The 20,349-nt window shown below is 40.2% G+C and overlaps 1 protein-coding gene across 1 annotated transcript; it reads left to right on the top strand.

The window, feature by feature from the left end:
* Positions 1-345: 345 nt before the first annotated feature.
* ppp1r2 (protein phosphatase 1, regulatory (inhibitor) subunit 2) lies at positions 346-17,544 on the top strand. Its single transcript, XM_053321946.1, has 6 exons — positions 346-692; positions 10,304-10,411; positions 10,767-10,850; positions 14,025-14,125; positions 15,796-15,969; positions 16,552-17,544. The coding sequence occupies exons 1-6, from the start codon at positions 562-564 to the stop codon at positions 16,569-16,571; spliced, it is 618 nt and encodes a 205-aa protein (XP_053177921.1). The 5' UTR covers positions 346-561; the 3' UTR covers positions 16,572-17,544.
* The last annotated feature ends 2,805 nt before the right edge of the window (positions 17,545-20,349 follow it).

Genomic DNA, 20,349 nt, shown 5'->3' with positions numbered 1-20,349 from the left:
CCTATTTTCAATCCTGGTGCACAGGGCCCAGAGCCCACTCGTTCCTGAAAAGAAAATCTAATGACCAAAAGATACACGGACCTTCCTCCCCCTCCTCCTCCTACTGCTTATTCATCACAAACTTTGGACTCCTGTGTGTATTCATGTATTAATTTCTAAAATAAAATGACAGACCGAAACATGTTGCAGTCTACACATTTTCAAAGCACTTTCATAAGACATGGAAATCTCCGAGCACATGAAGGCAGCACTTGACTATTTTTGTACAACCATTCAAATCGCGTTTCCAAATCTCGCGATGTTCTGAGCATAGCCAACCTGCTGGTTGTGCTGCTGCCCCGCCAGTCAGCGAGCAACCGGAGCAGCAATGCTGAACTGCCGGTGCGCCAAGGACCCTGCCTAGGTTTCTCCTGAGCTTACAGAAGAGCGTTGAGTTATGACAGCGACTGCGTTTGAAACAGATCCCGTCTTTGGATACTGAGCAGAAGAAATAACAGGAGCACAAAATCAATAGAGGAGAAACATTCGAGCCAGCCGGTCTGACAGTCAACGCGTGTGGGAATGGCAGCTCCCCGGCCGATAAAAGGCATCCTGAAAAACAGGAACAGCGGGACAAACGTCAAATCACTGTCCGATGAGGTTCCAGCAGAGAATCCCGAACAATCCCAGGGACTCTCGGAGGATGACCAGAAGTAAGTTTTCAGCTTATCTAGCTGGCTGGGTACTGGTGAACAGGTAACGTTAGCTAGCGCCACACTTGTTAGCCTCTCTGACGTTACTCCCCTACACGAACTGCAACGTAACAGTCATATATTTGGCTGTCTGATGTTTGTAGAGAACTTTCTGGCGCTTTCTTGCGGCTATTATTAGTGGTTAAATCTTAATGTGTGTAACGAATAGCTAACGTTAACACATAATGTATCCAGCAGGAGCTCTTTGTCCCGTTAGCTTGTTCGCTAGGTGTTGTGTCACCTGTTGTAACAGTTAATGCGATTGTTGAGCAACGTTCACACACCAGCGTTAGTTTTAAACAACGTTTAATCATTAAATTGTTACCATAAACTAGTTTGGTGGCAAATAAAGATGGTAACCACTGACAACCTCCAGCCCACAGTTAACTGTCCTAATGGGGCAAAAACGTAACGTCAACGACCGTTACATTAGTACTGTAACCGTTACTATGGTGGTTGCTAGGTTACTTCAACTATTTCAACGGCTTTTCAAGTTTTTCAACACCAAAATTAGTCGATTAATCGCCAACTGTTTTGATAATTGGTTTTAGGTCATTCTAGTTTTAATTAAAAACAAAAACCCAAGTTATGTGGTTTCAGCTTCGCAAATGTGAATAGTATTGCTGTACAGATAGTAAAGTCTCCTGAGGCAAATGAGTGATTCTTGATTTAAGATAAATATATAAGATGTATCTTTATTGATCCCCCTTAGGAGAAATTCAAATTGACACAGCAGTACAGTAGGAAAAAAGTAGCAGCCTAAATATTATATCCAGTAAACAATCTCATATAAATGTGCAATATGCAGAAATTCCTGAGATTATATACGTGTGCAGTATTCCTACACTGTAGTGTACACTCAAAGCCACTTCATTAGTTACACATATGCAGACTTATGCAATCCAGCACAAAAGCTATAAATTCTACTTTTCCAAAGTGTATATATTTTCAGTTTTTGTCGACTTTGTTAGAAAGGTGTTAATTCTACTTTATTATTGAGGTCGTACTTGGTGCTGCTGGTGTACTGGACTTCATTATATTGAAGAGTGTTCCTAATATTTTGTCACTTGATTAACATACATGAGGCAGGCTATTTAAGTTAGAGAACTGGACTGTGGCTCTGTCAAACTTTTATTGCTGTATGTACACACAGTAAGATAAACAGTGCAGTGTATGGTATGTTGTCTGCTACAAGTTTCATTATGGTGATGAAGACTATGCCATTGATTTCTTGATCAAAATAATTTCCAGCCACAAATATTCTTTTATCTGTCTTTTAAAATGTAGGATATTTACATTAAATAAATATCGTCCGACACTGATAGTTGTGTTACAGGCTGTTATTAGCACTGAAGCACCAGTCTGGGTTAAAAGAGGCAACAATCTGTGGTTCTCAACCCCTTAAATCCTATTTACCTGAACTGTGGTTCACTCACTTCAAAAGACTGCTTTTTAATATTCATGTTATCATTATAACTGCAGTCAAATTCCTTGTTTCCTGAGTTCACTTCAGGTACACCTGAGGTCCCTTTACTCCAGGCTCCTATTAGATTGTCTGTCAGAGGTAATCTCATATTGTTTGGTGTAATTTCTTCCTGAAGCTGGCCAGCGTGACAGTTTGACTAATTCAGCCACCCGCAGTAGAGGACTCCTGACTAAAATGTCAAGTGTGTGCACTGGCAACACGATGTCCCAGATGAAGTCAGGAGCCTTGCAGGGCATTGAAATAGGAGTGTGCCAATAGTCCCAAAGTTAGGGGTATAAACAGGCTCCATTATGATCTGCAAAATCAGCTGTTCTGTTGTCTCGTAGGTGCTCGATGTGAGACTAGTGTTGGAGCTTGTTGTGAGTTTGAATCTTCTTTGCATTGACTCAGATACTTCACTGTGGCAGCAAGACATAATGCTCCAGATCGGCCTCCTAGAAAATCTGGACTTGTTAGACGTCCACCAGCGATGACGTTCAAGTATGTTTTATCACGGCCAGATTTAAATAAAGGTGAGCAAATCCCATCAGGGTCTGACCCTTTCAAAGTCACTGCCAAGCACATCTGCTAATCAGCTTTAAAGACAGAAACTGGGAACTAGTAGAGACACACACATTTAAACACACACAATTAAAAACGAAAGCATGATCAGAAACATATTGCCAACAAACAAGGCTTAAAATATGTCAGTGATAAAGTCCAAAAACATAAATACACAGGCACACAAAGAGGCTGTTGAGACTTTTCATGAGTTGAAATTGGGCTGATTTATTGTCGGAGCGATAGATTAACACCGCCCACCAGCCAAATGCTGCTGAAGATTTAGTCTTGTGCAACAGGTGGTCCAGACAGTATATTGTGGTCCGTCATCTTTCAGTCGAATCAATGACATAAAATCCCTTTTAAAAATTAGATCTGGTCATTTGAAAATGTACAATCCTGCTTATGATATAATAACATGATGTAACACAGTGAAAGCCATTTAGATTAAGGTGCATTTTACAGTGTAGTATCGTAATAGTAGTAGTATCAATATAAAAATCATTTAATCATCCAGATGTCCCCTCAGTCACTGTCAGCCACTCTTTGGTTAGTTAAAGATGAATTTGTCATGTATCCAGGAGGACCAACCATTATCAAAAGTCCTTTTTTCACTGCAGCGTGAGAAATCAGGCCAAAAGAGGGACGGCACTTATTACTGAATACTGTTCCCAGCAGTGAATCGAGCTTTTTCTGTGTTGATACCAAAATAGCTTCTCTTTGAGTGACAAGGAAGTAAAAGAAAGAGAGTTTTCTGGAAGGATCCTGAGTGCAGCCAAGTGTAAAATCCTCAGAGACGACGAGAGGAACCAGTCCTGACCGAGCTGTACCATGCTGCTACTGTCAGCTCTGAGTTGCGCACACAAACACACTCCGACATGCTTATCAGTCAAACCACACAACTTCTTATACCTGTAATGCTCCTACACTGACAGATAATACGTTTTATTAATATTTTAATCATTCATTGTATTTATGTTTATTACACTTTTAGCTTCTTCCCATGTTGTTTAATTGTGAATTTAACCAGTTAAAAATCATCTTTCATCAGGCCTGTCTGGTCTTAAGCACTCATTTATTCTTCTTTTTTTTTTTTTTTACACAGAAGCAAAGATTGGAAAGCTTCATTTCTACCATTGTTTGAGGCAGCGGTGCTCACATTGAACATGTTTTTCTTCTTATCTGCGTCAAACAAATCACGTTGCCTTCCTAGCTTATTCTATAGCACCCAAAGGATATCCTGAGCGAGCTCTACAAATACCTACCACCCTTCATTCATTCAGTCCACCACCTGTGTGTGCCTGTGAACAATAATGCTTTCCTGCATCACCAAAGATATGAAACTCTGTTGATCCCACGTCGACCTTGGACATGCCGGTCATACAGGAACCCGCGTTACATTTTTTCATTTCCCTTAAAGCTCTAGTTCTGTGTTTACTCTGCTTCACAAACACTGACAGAACGAGCATCTCGAGATTTCAGATAAACGTTCATAGTCCTCCTTAAATGATCCAAAGTACTGTGAGTCACTTCTGGACCAGAACACAAACTCTTAACTTACTACTGGTGGCAGTCACTCTTTCTGCGCATTAGAAACAATCACTTTTTGTTGTCCCTTCAGTCGCCCTCTATTATCAAGCCAGTGGTGATGTATGAGCTGTACGCCCATCATAGATAATTCATGGGCGCTTCATGAAACTCAATCTGTCCTTTACTGTCCTGCAGGTCTCGTCCTGACGGACAGTTTAACTGGCAGGTGAATCTCAGAAAAAACACCTTTCAGACCATTCAATTTACCCCTGTCTGTGCAGGTCATCTGAGGTCTGGGAGGAGGGGGGGGGGGGGTGTTGATCCGGTTTCTGTGTTGACACATCTGGACCTGATAAAACTAGATTAACAGTATAACAGAGATAAATAACTTTTTATGTTACTATCAAAATCTGATAAACTTTTCTCAACATTTGAAATCATGAAATGTTGTCGCTGGGATTTGACCCTTTTTGGTTGTTTACTTTCAGATTCACCTCACCCAACACCAATTTACTACTTCACCTACCTTGACCTTAGATGTGGCCAGTTGAGTCAGTATGCACTCTCCTCCTTTCATATTCCCTTGTTTTCTACTCAGTTCCTCTGATGCACCTTTTCTCCGCCGCCTGGACAGATAACCGTGTCTTTAAGAAGCCGTTTTAGTCCTAAATCTCGCTGGCCATCTATCAAACTTGGTGTAATCATCAGGAAGGAGCTGAAGAGACAGTGATGTGCACTTGTGTGAAGTGAACAACAAAGACTGCAAAAAAAAAAAGCAGAAAACCTCAAATAGAGAAGCTTTTCCTCCCTAAAATAGTAACACCTAAATGTAGGTTATTTTTTTATCATGAGCAAAGCAGGTCATCAAAAAATCAAGCCACTGACTAGAAGCTCTCACACAAAACACTTTAATTTGTAGTGAGTTATGATGTCTTATACTTTATGTACAGCGGGCTTCTTTCCTGTTTGCTTTCTATGTAAATCGACATCAAACTAATTTTACACACTCTCAGACGACGCTGTGTTGTCAGATGAGAGAGTCAATTAAAACTGAACTGGTTTGGCTTTTAATGAAACAACCATTACAGACCATTTTAAATGGTCTGTAATGGTTGTTTCTATCTCATCTCAACACGCCCAGGTTTTTTTTTTCTTTTACAACCTCCTCTGTGATAACACACTCACTAACAGTCGCCTCTGTTACTATGCGAGGCTATAAAGTTCTTCAAACTCACATGAAGGGTTTTACTTTTAATATAATTTATTTTTAGGATAAAACAGAGAAAGAAAATCACAAGCAGAATCGACGAGCACTTCTCAACTGGCTGCTGCTTTTGGCTTATTTCAGTTTCCAGTCACCCAATGTTGCCGCTGTCAGATGATTGCTGTTACTATCGGTGGGTTCAACCCTCCGTCTGCAGGCCCGGACCTTTCCACTAACCTCTGATGATGCTACCTGATAGCACAGCTCAGCTCTCATGATGACTCACTCTATTTAATGAGTTCTCCCGAAGCGTTATGTCACCAGCTGTTGACCACCCTCGAGTAATAGTCATCAAATAAGAGATACGGCTCTGCATTTAGTGCATGCGAGTCGTTGATGCTGTCCTCCTTTTTTTTTTTTTTTCTTTCAGAGGCAGGTGCATCATCAGCATATTACAGTTTGTGTAACAATATCTTCTGAATGAGCGAGTGGATTTAAGGGCAGCGGCAGTTTAGTGGACACGATACATGTTTGGTTGGCTGCTTCTCGGATGTGTTGCGTAACCACACACAAGCACACACAGAAACTGACTTATTATACATAGAATTGACTACATTTGTATGCACAATATTATTTTTTTTGCCCTTATTCCGAAAAAAACCAATATTCCTACAAAGCTATTTACATGACTGATGAAAATGAATATTCCTGTTTATATGCAGAGGGGTTTCAGAGTTTCCTTTTGATCCAGAGTCATAAAATTTCTGCAGTCAGTGAAGTAAACCAGCGAGGTGAAAACATGAGGGAGCTGCTGCCTGTTATTTAGAAGTGACATTAATACGGCTGATAAACATTTATAGTTGCAGGCTCATCCAGTTCCAGTGTTGTCCTGGGATGTTTACTACACCGCTGGGTGTTTTTGGTGCATCACACCGAGTCGTCACTGTCAGTCCGTGGTTGCATTTCAGGATAAGAACCAATCTCCTCTATCTCGTCGTGGAGAAGGCGCGCTCTGTTTTCCCAGCCCACCCTGAACGTCTCTCCACCCTCCTCTCGTTCCTCTCCTCTGTCTGCCGTCCTGCTCCAGCGTGTGACATTTTGCCTGCACAGGAGTCCGTTACACAACCAGCCCGTTGTGCACGCCTATCCCAGCCTCGCAAACTGTTGGCAGTTTGTTTGTTTGTATACAAAACACGGAGATGATGTAAACAGGCGATAGGCCGTCTCACAAACTGTGATTAAAACCCAACTGAGATACACATTCTGAATGCGCTGTGTACAATGAATGCTCCTAAAACCTGAATAATCAGCATATCTCACATGGAAGGAGGTCTAATCTGTAATATCCAAATGTATTATACTGTTTTACAATCCATTTTAAATTTGGAGTATTAGTATTCATGTAGGAGTCAGTGTAACACACTTGAGATTTGACTTGATATTTGGGCTCTTTTTCTATTATTTCTGCCTGTTGGCTTATTTTTCCTGACTGGTTTGTCCACAGCAGGATTTTAAACAAGTAAAATAATAGTGCACTAATAGTTTTAAGTTTCAAATTTGCTCACCATTAAGACGCATGATTATCCATCACGAGGGATCCATATTTTCTGTTACCAAAAGCACACAGTCCTACAGTCAGCATTTTAAAATGTAAAGGTTGTATGTAGCTTTTATAAACCAGACCTGTTAGATGTGCGTGCTGTCGTACAGAGGACGTAAAATCAGTGTCAGAGTCCCAAATTTTAACTGTTTGACTCACCTGATGAAAACATCAGGCCAAATATATTTTACTACCAGTGAAAAAAATCAAATGTTTTTCTGTGACACATAAACGTTTGTTTGAATATATTTAGTTGGGATTGAGGTTTTACCGAGGGCCAAATGATGTATGGATATTTTCAGTTTGGTGACTTAATCACATTTACTCTATTCAATCCTTTTCTGGTTTTCTCACCAAGTGCAAAAAGACATTATAGACATTAGTTTAGAACACATTTCTTAAGTGAACATCTTCAGTGCAACACTTCAAAGAACACAATATTCTCATCACAGTCAAATCACAGTAATGAACGTCAGCATTGTTTATACATTCAACTTTTTATTTATTTATTTGCTTGTTTTTCTCTTCAGGTGATCACAAACTTGTTTTTAGTAAAGCTTGAAAACCAAAACAAACTCCTGAGTGTCAGAGCTGCTGTAGCATCCAGAGGAATTGACTTTGCTCAGCATCCGCAACCAAATGAAACGATTTATTGACCAACCTCAGCGTGCGTGTGTGTGTGTGTGTGTGTGTGTGTGTGTGTCAGTGTTCCCTGCGGGTACTGAAGTGTTGAAGGGCGATGCTACCTTCCTGTATAAAAAATTGATTTTGTGGAAAAAAAGAAAAAAAAAAGTTTGGAGAACAGTTTGTCACAAATAATATGAAGAATTGAAAACGTATTCTTTAGATGGCAGCTCATCTTGTGATGTTAGGATTCTCTTCAACAGCTTAATGAGGACACAGCGGATGATTTAGTGTATCTGCAAAGTCTTAAATGGCTTGGGTCTGTTTGTAAGAGGCACAGAGCAGCATGGAGGAGGCGTACAACAGCAGGTAATGGATTGAACATCTCTCTCCTCTCCGGTTCCTTGTGCATCTCCTCTGATACACTACCCTTTGTTCATGAACAAGGTCAAGATTGAGTCTTGATTTGCTCTCAGTTGTCAAAGACTCAACAACCCTGTGTATCAAACTGAAGCTCTTTATGTTTTTCAATTTAAAAATGCTGCCTCTCCGTAAGACAAGTACACAATCACATAGATTTTAACACTATAGTTATTATTTAGACACTTTTATACTCCGCATGTTAGACGACCAATATGGTGCAACTCAGTTAGCACATGCAGCTTTTCTGGCACCAATATTTTAACAAAGCAACCTCGAATAACACAATTGGCGCTTTTCCACTATACAGTTCAAGCACTACTCTGCTAGACTCGGTTTGGTACAAGGAACAACCTTTTCCATTACAATAGTACCTACTCAACGTGGGCGGGGTCGTCATAGCACGGCTGCGCGAAACTGCCGTGACTTTGTTTTATACGCCACACAAACACATAAACAATGGAGGACATGGAGGCAGTGGTGTACTTGCTGCTCCGCTTGTGCTTTTTGTCACACACAAAGCAAGAAAATTGAGCCGTATGGCTGTAACGCTGTTGCCAACATTTAAAAATGCCGGGTTTGATTCTTGTGTGGGACAGCTCATGACTCTTCCAGTGAAGACTTTCTGACCAATCAGTGGCCGGCAGTCTGTTGATGTCACACAGTATCGGCTCGGCTCGCTTGGAACCTCACCAGAGCAGGTACTGAAAAAGTACCAGGTACTAGGCACTATCCCTAATCAGGGCTCTAGACTAACTTTTTTCACTGGTTGCACTGGTGTGCCTAACTTTTTTTCTTAGGTCTAAAAGTTAGGTGCACCCTTTTTCAGAGTTTCAATGTGAAATGTATTAGAACCAGTCACAAATGCACTATTGCCGGCCATGGTCTTCCCACACTCTTTACAGTAAATGCAGTGCATCTTATTATCGGTTTTACTGTAGTATCTTACCCAAGGAAACTGGTCAAGCCACTCTCTTCGAAATGTATAAACTTTCCTCCTTTTAATTTCGACGGGCTGTGGCTCGGAGTCAATCTTATGTGGCTCATTATCTGATGCCGTCTCCTTGACGAGGGCTTGACATAGCCTGGGAGGTTGATGGCTCCGTGTCAGAGCATTTTTAACATTTTTACAGTGTTCATTTCTACACAGAGCCAAATGTTTCAAACCTCACTCTGCTTACCCAAGGTGCAACATACGAAGGAAACAGACTCTACTGCCCTCAGATTTAGCAATGATAGCGTGATGTATAAACCCTCTCTGAGCTAAAAATAGCACAAAGATGCAACACAACAAATACTGTCCCTGAATTGTCCCAGACGCCATATCTTTGTGTCCCAGGTGCTATTTGTATTGTCTCCAGGGGATGGGGCATCTTTTAATGTCGAGCGCTTTGCAGAGTAAGTTGCAGGAGAGCTCAATGAAATCAGAGGTGGTTTTACCCAAACCAGATAACTCCCTGCACCACCTGAAAGTACAGCTTCAGGGTTTGGCTCAGTTTGTTGTAGTCCAGAGGATCACAGTAAATTAGTCGCAGTGGAACCATGCGTGTTTATCTGCCAGTTAAAGCAAATGCCTCACCTCCCTGAACTAGAACGGCTGGTGTTTGTCTTCATTCAGTCTTTGTTGCTGTCTACTTCCCCCAGAGGATTTGACGGAGCAGCGAGTATTACTGGGTCTAACTTTGTGTTTATTTTGTCTAGTGTAAAAAGATCTGATGGTTGTACAGACATCAGGGGGATCAGGAGCGGGTGTGTCGCAGGAAGGACGGACGAAATAAATATCAGCTCTTGGAAAAAGCAAATGATATCATAGGATACCTTATTCGCTCACAGCTTATCAGCGCTCCCTCAGACCCTCTCTCATCCCTGGTGGTTTACCTCGACACAAAAGCAAACACCAGGTCACTTCTCAAAAGTAGTCAGCAGCCTTATTTGGTCCAGATGACATTTTGGGGCTCTTATGTCTGCGTGATCCCAAAATAATGCAGCCTGAGTGTAAACTGGGGCACGTTCAGTCCTAGATTAAATCTGGTTGCTCTTCTCCCCAGAGTAATCTATGGGAGGTGGTGATGGGTGGGGTGGGGGTGGGGGGGTGGATAGTGGGTGGTGGTCTGTCCATTTAGCCCTCATTTACTTCTCACTGCTTTTTTTCTTTGACTGTCTTACAGCAAGAAATCTCAGAAATGGGACGAGATGAACATCCTGGCCACTTACCATCCTGCCGACAAAGACTACGGCCTGATGAAGATCGATGAACCCAGCACGCCTTACAACAGGTCAGACTCTAATCTTTATCTAATTAATAACATTAATTTACAAGTATAGATTGTAACTCTACAGTATTTACACTTTAAAATCATTACGTAGCCAGTTTGGAGCCCTGGGAGTTGATTTAGTGTGTTTTGGTGTCGCAGTGTCTCAGCAGGTTTGTAATCCAACACGTCATGGTGCTGCAGGGAAGGTCACCCTTTATGGCTCTCTTTCCTGTCCTCTTTTCCCTCTCCCCTCTCTCCGCTCTCCTGCCTCCTCATCCTCTCTGTCAACTCGTCTGTGAGGCAGCGGTTTCTGTTTGTCTGTGCTTCATGCCTCGCCCAATCTTTTTTTACTCATTTAAAATCTCTCCCTTTTTAGGATGGTTGGGGACGACGAAGATGAAGGGGCGCTGAGCGACTCGGATGGCCACACCTCACTCGCAGCTGATGACCTGGCATCAAAGTAAGGGTTAAACGTGAATGGAGGGAGACGAGAAGATTTTTATCAGGCACAGACACCTTTTATTTGACAGTTGACAGACAGGACATAATGGGAGAGAGGGGGGGGGTGTGACATGCAGCAAAGGTCCTCCGGGTCCAGGGTCCGCTGTGTACGTGGCAATCTGCTCTTAACCACCCGACCACCTGCACACCACTTTTTAAATTTTTTTTTATTACCTGTAGGTACTGGTACAGCGTGAGCAAAGAAAGGCACAGTACTGGGAAAAATGTGTGCTCTCAGGTGTAGCTGAGATTAGCCACACCTGAACACACACTTCATGGTTCTTTCCCACCAGACTTTGGTCTAGTAGAAAACTGATATGGACTACTAATGGACTACTAATGCAGTCCATTAGAGTCTCATTGGCTTCAAAGAAAGAGTTTGGGCAACACAACATATCAATCATTTTTAATCTTATTTATTTATTATATCTGGAGTATCACAATCCTGCATGTTACATATCTTAATGTCAGTAGTGGACTAAAGAGAAGCAGATAGCTAGTGCTAGAATCCACTCATAATCTCCCAGTTAGTGACTGTGTTAAGCCAAAATATACACATCTGCGTGTACTCGAGGGTCCGCGTGACATAAATTTTGTCGTCAGAGGGTTTACATATCTGTGACCACAAACATCCATGTACCTCCAGTTTGTTCGGCCACTACTGCTGTCGTCCTGTAGATACTGATCTACTGCACGTGTTAACACCAATTTGTCATATCTAAAGCATCTGTATCAGTATGAACAAATAGAGATACGATTGAAATTCTTGATTCCCATGCTTTACAATAATTTTTGGAGAATGCAAACACTCAAAGCCACAACACAGGTAACAAAAGAAGAATAAATGTGCTTTGCTGAGATGTTTAACCTCTTTTTAAAAAACTATTTTAGTTGCAAAATGCTGTCATTGTTTGTTTGAGGCTGTATTGTCAGTTAGAGAAATGTATTTATTTACCTTTCACAGAGACCAGTTACAAAAAATCAACAATAAATATAACAACAAGTAAAAACATAAAATACAACATGCATGCCTCGAGAAAAGTTGAGTTTTTAGTTTTTGTCTATGTTACAGAAATGTGTTGGTTAACAATTAAATGTGTTAACTTTTACATTTAATTACTACAGCCACAAAGCACGAGCATGACATTTGTATCATATGTCATTTACGTCTAATTGTCTCTATATTATGTGTATGAAACTCGAACATTAAATTTGGATGCAGCAGGGTCACACCTCATGTCTGAGTTTTTCAAAGGTTTCATGTAAAAAAGAAAGTATGAACTGAAACTTGAGGAACAATTAGTTAATGACAAAACAAAATATTACCAATATATCACCACAAGCGGAGGCAAATAAGGTCTTAATCATCTCTGATGGTTCCAACGTAACTTTACAGGTGTTGTGGTGTTAATAAACGTTTGTCTATCAGCGCTGTCTTCTGGGTGGTAGTGGAGCCTAAGAAGTGTATGTGCTGCTTATGTAACGGGATTGGATGAGCAAGATGAAGTGTTTGAGTGCGTGCGCCACAGAGAGGATAGTGATTAGCTGCAGGCCTGCGAGTCAATTAACCGCCTTTGTTTACTCCCACACAGAGTGCTTTCCATTGTTGTACGCTAAAGCCTCCAGATACAGTACAACAGCTGCTCTTTTCCTCCTCCTCCTATTGTTGTATCTCTACAACTTAGAGAGCTTGCTTAAGAACATATCCAGAGTGAAGGGTTTTATGTCTCAAACAGACCAGGAGAAGTTGATTCATGCTTTCATCTCAAGTAGACTCGACTACTGTAACGGTCTTCTGACTGGACTCCCACAAAAAAGCATTAAACAGCTGCAGCTCATTCAGAACGCTGCAGCTGGAGTTTTAACCAGAACAAAGAGATCAGAGCACATTACTCCAGTTCTAAAGTCTTTACACTGGCTCCCAGTCAGCTATAGAATAGATTTTAAAGTTCTGATACTGGTCTACAAATCACTGAATGGTTCAGGTCCAGAATACATAAATGACATGTTAGTAGAATATAAACCCAGTAGAGCTCTGAGATCTACTGACTCAGGTCAGATAGTTGAGCCCAGAGTTCAAACTAAACATGGTGAAGCAGCTTTTAGCTGTTATGCTGCACACAACTGGAACAAACTACCAGCAGAACTGAAATCAGCCCCAACTGTGAACATTTTTAAATCCAGGTTAAAAACACTTCTCTTCTCCTGTGCTTATGATTGAGCTCTTTTAAAGCACTTTACATTTTAATCTTTCATTTGCACTCTATGTCCTTTTAATGATTTTAAAGATGTTTTAATGTTTCCATATGTTTACTATTATTGGGTTTTATTTTTATTTGTCAAATTGCATGTTTTTATGTTTTTTTTATTTTATTTCCAATTCTTACTGTTAAATGTTAGTTTCATGTAAAGCATATTGAGTTGCCATTGTGTATGAAATGCACTATATAAATAAATCTGCCTTGCCTCGCCTTACAACATCCACTCTCACACTCTCCTTTCATCTATCACTTATCCAACTTAGCTTTTTTTAAAATCTTCACTCATCTCTAATTCCTTGCATCACTTACACTCACTCCCTTCCTTCCTGTCTCTGTCCTCTCCAGTTTTGGATGTCTGATGCTGTTATTGGTGCATTTTGAAGCAGTAGAGAAATCGACTAAGTCTTCTCTCGTGGTGAATCAGTTAGTTGGAGTACAGTAAATGGGATCTACCCCGGGGCAGTTCCAGCGCTCAGCCATAAACCATTATTCATTTTGTCCCGTGCTGGTAAAGCTCTTTGTGAGTGTGAAAGATGGGGATAGTTACTTGGTTATTTTTGTCTCACGCCTGAGCACTTGCACACACTCTACTCACTCTCACTGTGCCTATTCTCTCCTCCCCCTCGCCTAATATCACATCTCTCCATCTGTGTTCCTCCCATGTCTTTTTCAGAAGTTTCCTTTATCTCTCCAAATTTACTTCAGGAGAATCTATTGAACCTATCTCCTGTTCATGTTTTCATTTAAAACGTTCAAATGAAAATCTGGTGAAAAAAACACAAAAACTAAAAAGGCAGAAAGGAAACTAAAATATTCTTAAGAAGTGGCTAATTGAAATTTCTCATCACCTTTTTTTCCTCTTTACATTCAAGGCTGTCGGCGGCAGAGGGCTCAGAGCCTCGCTTCATGAAAGAAGCAGAAGAGGAAGAGAGCAGTGAGGAAGAAGAAGAGGAGCTGACTCCTGAAGAACAAGGTGAACTAAGATATATTTTTATATATTGATCCACATCCATCCCTACTAGGGCCGGACCCCAATCCAGTGTTATCAAGAATCGTCTTGGAGTGCAATCATGTGTATTTGATGTCGGGCCAGGTGATAAAATGATCTCAAGCGGGAGAGCAGTAAAAGTTATGATAACTTTTTTTGCTCAATATGGACTGATCTAACAGCCTCATACACAGCAGAAATAAACTTTCCATTTTTTGGTTTTCACATCACAGCTCACACCCATTTCTTAGCACAAAGCATTTATTGAGCTACTGGTGAAGAAAGTGGGTGTCCTCTATGTCTGTGTCCGACGAGGCTACACTAGCAGGACAGGGTAAAGTCTAAAGGAACCCTCACAAAACAATCTGCTCTAACTCATGGACACGTCTCTCTAATAAAGACTTTCTGTCTGCAACTGAGGAACAGTCATCACCCACCATTGTTTTATAACGAGGCTACTTTCACTGTGGACTCACAAAGCTAAACTGCTAAGCTAGGTTAAGGACAAAGCTAAGTAAACCTCTGTTTGGCAACAAAATGCTGGTTACCCACCAACACCAGTGTCGTTTCATGAAGAAAATTGAACAAGATGAAGCATATTATTGCTGGATTTTAATTTTGCACTTTTTACTGCCTCTAAAAGTTGAGAGATGTCCAAAGGAATTAGATGCGATAGTCGTCACAGCTTTTAGTTTTATTTACATGATTCTAATAAAGGGAAGCTAACTTGTATTGTTTTTTTTAGGCAGATAAAACATGTCTGCAAAGCGAAATGTTTACATGGTTCATCATTCTCTTTATGTTAATAAAATATTTTAAAGTGAAACTGAGGAACCTTCCAGTTTCTTCAGGCTTATCAAATCATATATCGTGATCAATATCTATCGATCAATATGGAAAAAATGATTGTGATAATATTTGTTGCCATATCGCCCAGCTCTAGTGTGGTCTGTGTTTATCAGTATCCATGGTAACAGCTGTTTTTTTGGTCCATGGTGCATCACACAGTTCACCTGTGTATTTTGATACCGTGTCCTCTGCAATTGTGAGGGGGACTCGTTGCAAAGTGACACTCTGGAAGTGCTGCTGGACGGATCGTTTCTTTTGACCTTTCACTGACTTTCCTCAAGACCCACACACGCACGGACACACACACACACACACACACACACACACAGTGTCGTTATGCTTTCGACCTGGCTCTGACCGTGCTCTTCAGTGTCTTTCCGGCAGGATTCATTTTGGCTGCAGAGTTTTCAAGCTTGCCTGTTTATTATTTATATTTCGCTGTGTAGGTAAAAGCAGGACGACAGTGGATCGATACGATCCAACTGCAGAGCTGCGGCATCTAGATATGCCAACTTATGCCACCTACAGGAAGAGTGTTGGATTTTTCTTTACTTTCCCAAAGGTAGATTTTTGTTGGGTCAACACAAAAATGCTCTGCAAATACTCACACAGTCAAATTACTGAGGGAAGGAAGATAGTTAAAATAATTATAATAAACAATTAAATGTGGTCTCTCAAGTCTCCATTTACAAATAATTTAAACCTGTAAATCTTCTCCTGTGGCTCTGAATCTGGCATCTGTAGGACTGTGATCAGTACTAGTTCTGTATTCATCCAAAGTGATGTGAAATTTTCTTTCTCTGCAGCCAAAAAGAAGCATTTTCAGATGATGAGGAAGATGCATTACAACGAGGGCCTGAACATCAAGCTGGCCCGTCAGCTCATCGCCAGCGAGCTCGAGGAGGACGAAGATGCAGACGAAGAGATGAGGGATGACACGGAGGAGACGGAGGAGATCAGTGTTGATCCACCACAGGAAGGTAAGGAGAGAGCGACTGTGGTCCTGCGCACATCTAGATGCATCATTTGGACAGTTTCCAGTTCAGCAGTTTTTCAGAGGGTGGGGTAAAAGCGCAGTGGTTCATAACGAGAGCCACTCAGATTTTTTAAAACTCAGCCAATAAAGATGATTTAGATTGTTTGTGCGCCGTCAGTGAGGATGTGATGAAATTAAACTGCATGCTGCCGTTTGTTCTGTAACTCAGATCAGGAATTGGTTCTAACAGCTGGATTACATGAACACAACGGCAGATAATTAGGGATTGGGTTTATAGTGTTTAAAAAAACACCGTAATCTGATTTGATGCTAATCTAGTAAATCTGCCTACTTATATTTAATAAGGAACATCAAAATTATAAAATGTTATCAGGCTGTCTTGAGAATGAAATACTGATGTCAAACTCTTTTTTTATTCATGACCTTGATCAGTTCAGTGTTTGTTTGCAGGATCAAAGTACGAAAAACAGTAAAGAAATGATGAAAATACGACACTTGCTTTTTTTTTTTTTCTTTCCCGTATATCTTTGTAATCTGAAATGTTTGTCTCTCGTTCGTCCTCCAGCTGATTCTCTGGACTCGTAGACGAGGCCTCTCTCCCGCCTACAGTACCTGTGTGTCGGCTCAAGATCCAAACAGACAACGCCGCCGTGCTCTGTGTTTCAATGCCGGGCCGAACAGCAGACCCCGCTTCATCACCCATATAACAACCCAGCCAATAACCTCCCAGTCACCTGTCTGTCTCTACTATTCCTTAGAGTGCAATATAACCTTCAAACACACTGGTTTTTAATCTTCCAAACTCAGAACAACACACAAGCGAAGACTGTCGGTCCCCTCCTCGTCTCCCCTCCTGTTGCCAAGAAACTCCCCTATCCCCTCCGACCCCTCCCCTTCCCCTCGCCACCTCTTCCGGACTGGCGTCGCACTGAGGAACATGTGATTCTGACCGTGAAAAGAGGATTGAGGCCTGTTTAAAAAAAAAAACAACAAACTGCCGAATAACCAGGATTCCTGTGGGGCTGCTCCTCAGTACTTCTGCAGGCCACAGAGCCAGTACGTCAGCCCTGAAGGAGGCCACGGGAAACCCCACGGCCTCGGAAAAAAGGCAAATCTGAGAAACGACGACGGTGCTTGTACTGGCTGCAGCTCGGATGGCCTTCGTTTTCGTTTTAGCTTTGTGACTCACCACTTTGTTGCAGTTTCTCTTCACCTTCAGTACGATTCGTGATCAAAGTCGGGAACCTTGACGATCAGTTAGGTTGTTTGTTGTTGATTTTTATTCATATCTTAAAGGGTTAAAGTGGTCTGTCAGGTGACGATGCGCCATCAGAACAGAATTGAGTGATACATGAGGTGCGATATTACTTTAAAACAGTTGATATAGACAAAAGATAACTAAGCACTGAACTGAATGCTCTCTTACAGAAATACACAGATAAGTGTTTTATTGCACCAGTACTTCACAGCTACTTTCTGTCTTTATGAGAAAAAGCACAGCACCAAACGTCATTTAAAAATCTGGCAGTTTCATAAACATGCATACCTCATAGAATTTGAATTAAAGGCCTTTTCCAATAAGGAGTCCACTGATTAATTTGGCATTTCGGTTTTCCATCGAGAAGAACCAGTAACGAATATTCTGTTGCACATCACAGTAGCCGGTAATCAGTTCTGAAATGATCAAAACTATTTAAAAAAAAAAAAAAAAGGAGTCACGGCCCCTGTGTTCTTCCTGTACGGAGCAGTACGGTATTTTTATCGGCACTTAAAACATTTTAGCTCTTTGAGATGGTCGGAGGGGCAGTATTTAAGTCTCACAACCTAGGTAAAGCACTGATGCTACTGATGAACAGGACACTGAAAGCTCTCCAGTCTTAAACAAGTTACAGCTCAAAAAAACAACGCTTCACTGTGTTCACGCTTACATCACCTCTGAGGAAGGTACAATCACCTAGTTTGAGTCTGACCTCTCACTCGGCTGATACGTCACAATGCTTTTTTTAATTTAACGTCTGATCTACTTGAGTGTCTCGTGTGGGAATGTCAAAGAAAGACGTCGATGCTACTGAGGCAGCTTTTAACAGCTGTGAGGAATGCAGGATGTCGGCAGCAGAGTTTAACCACTAAGGTTTATGGAGCGGGTTCAAGAATTTTTGTAATGTTTAGGGTTCCTACAAGTGTCAAATCTTAAAATATTGTTGAAACAGATTAAAAGTATTTAAAGGGGGAGAAGAGAAAAAAAAAAAAAAAAAAAGGTCCTAGTGCACACTTTAATTGCACATTTGTTTTCAGATACTTCACACTGTACACCGTCACATTTAAGGAGAAGATTGCAAGAAAAAGTGTGCAGGAACTCCATCTTGTGTTGTGATTTTTCTTTTTCTCTTGTTTGTTTCTGACCCTTTAAAATTTCTCACTGTGATCAGATGTTTTGAGCTCTGTCATGAAAATACAAAAAAGATCTCTGACCAACCGTTTGACTTCTGCAGACTTCATTTCCCCCTTTTGATGTTTTTTTTTAGTGTTTGTTGGTGTTTTCTCTCCACGATAAAGGTAAAAGAAATCGTTTCCAACCACCAACAACAACTCAACAAACATCCGAGCAGTGAATTATCACTATCATTGTAAAAAGAAAGACGTATATGTCTTGTCTGGAAATACAGATTTTTGATATCATCGTTTTCTTTCTATTTTGGCCGTTGAGTTATTAAAGACACACAGCTGCGGAGAAGCTGAAGCTTAAGAATTGGTTTGAGACTGACGTGATCACCTGTTTGGTGGTTAATACCTGTCGAATGTGCCTCTAATGTATTTATGTACATGTGTGTAATATGAAGAGGTGATGCTCCATATTACTCATTTTCTTTTTCTTTTTTAACTTCTCCAGAGTTGTTTTGCCTCATGTTTCCACCATCTTGCTTTTTGTTTGTTTTTTAGTTTTTAAAGGATGATAGATGATTATTAAACAGTCCCGACGACTCTGCACTGTGTGTCTGTCTCAACATGACGTGGATCTTTAAAAGTCGTTTTTTTGCATTTCCAGTTTGCATGTTCTTTAATCATAAGATGGTGTGTGTTCGGTTTTTGTTTCTGTCTCCCATCATTAATAAAGTTGCTAGGAACTGTTTGTGTGCGGTGGCTTCTGTTCATACTGAAAGATGCAGAAAATCAACACTTCACATGTGCAAATCTCTGAAGGAGAAACATTTGAAGGCGTCTTTCTCATGATGTCATATACACTGTACATTTGCAACTTATTCATTTATTTCAGCATTCTGTCAAATCATACAGCCAACATAAATATATAAATAAGTATATTTGTAGTTTAGCTTATCCTCATAAAAATGGTGAAGGGAAAACTTAACTTAGTGGAAAATACTCCTTTTCATATTATACGGCAATGTTTTTATTTCAGTGTTTGAAGTAATGACTTAATTTTACTACAATATGAGAATACTCTGTCAGAGGTATGAACACTGCTGTAGTTAATCCATCACAACTAACCTCAGATCTGCCTTGTTAAGATATTAACTTGCTTTAAATTGTGATTTGAGAAGGTTTTCTTTATTATAATTATATATCAATTGATCACAAATTATAAGTATATACAGATACCAGTGTTGTGGAGTAACTAGTTACATTAACAGTGTTACATAATTGAATTACAAAATAAATGTAACTAATCTGTTACAGCTACTGAGAAAAATAATTAAATTACAGTTACTTATGAAAATGTTGACGATTACAAAGGGGGTTACATCTGAAGTAAGATCTTTACGATTTGGCTCAGGAGGAGGGTTTTTCCCCTCATTTTTTAAATATTTAACATGTTATTGAACACATATATTGATGTTTTTAGTTCTTTGAAATCAATATTTTTTATATTTTGTAAATAAATCATGGCGTGAACTTAAATGGTGTCACAGTACCAATTTAGCCAATGCCAGACTTTTGACTTTTTTCATAAAATATCTTTTCTATTCCAAAATCTACATAAACTAATGATTACATTTTCAGTCTTGTTTTATAAGAACATTTAAATTGTCAGAAAATTAGAAAAGTAATCAACTGTAATAAATTACATGACTTAAGTAATTGAAATATTTACATTATGCTTATTACATTTTAGATAGGGTAACTAGTAATCTGTAACGTATTACATTTCCAAAATAACCTTCCCAACCCTGGATATAATTAATATTACACTATTACACTCTGGTCTAATCTTGTAACTCTTAATCTATTCATAGACTAGTTTGTGTCATTTGACTCGACAATGACTCTATGATACCACCTGATGGCGCTGTTAAATAACATACCCGAGTACATTCCCGTTGGATTTCTAGTAACGATAATAGGC

This window comes from Scomber japonicus, chromosome 7, assembly GCF_027409825.1.
Source record: "Scomber japonicus isolate fScoJap1 chromosome 7, fScoJap1.pri, whole genome shotgun sequence".
In the NCBI taxonomy this organism is placed as follows: domain Eukaryota; kingdom Metazoa; phylum Chordata; class Actinopteri; order Scombriformes; family Scombridae; genus Scomber; species Scomber japonicus.
Note: the sequence above shows the minus strand (reverse complement) of the source record. Positions and strands in the feature narration are given on the sequence as shown.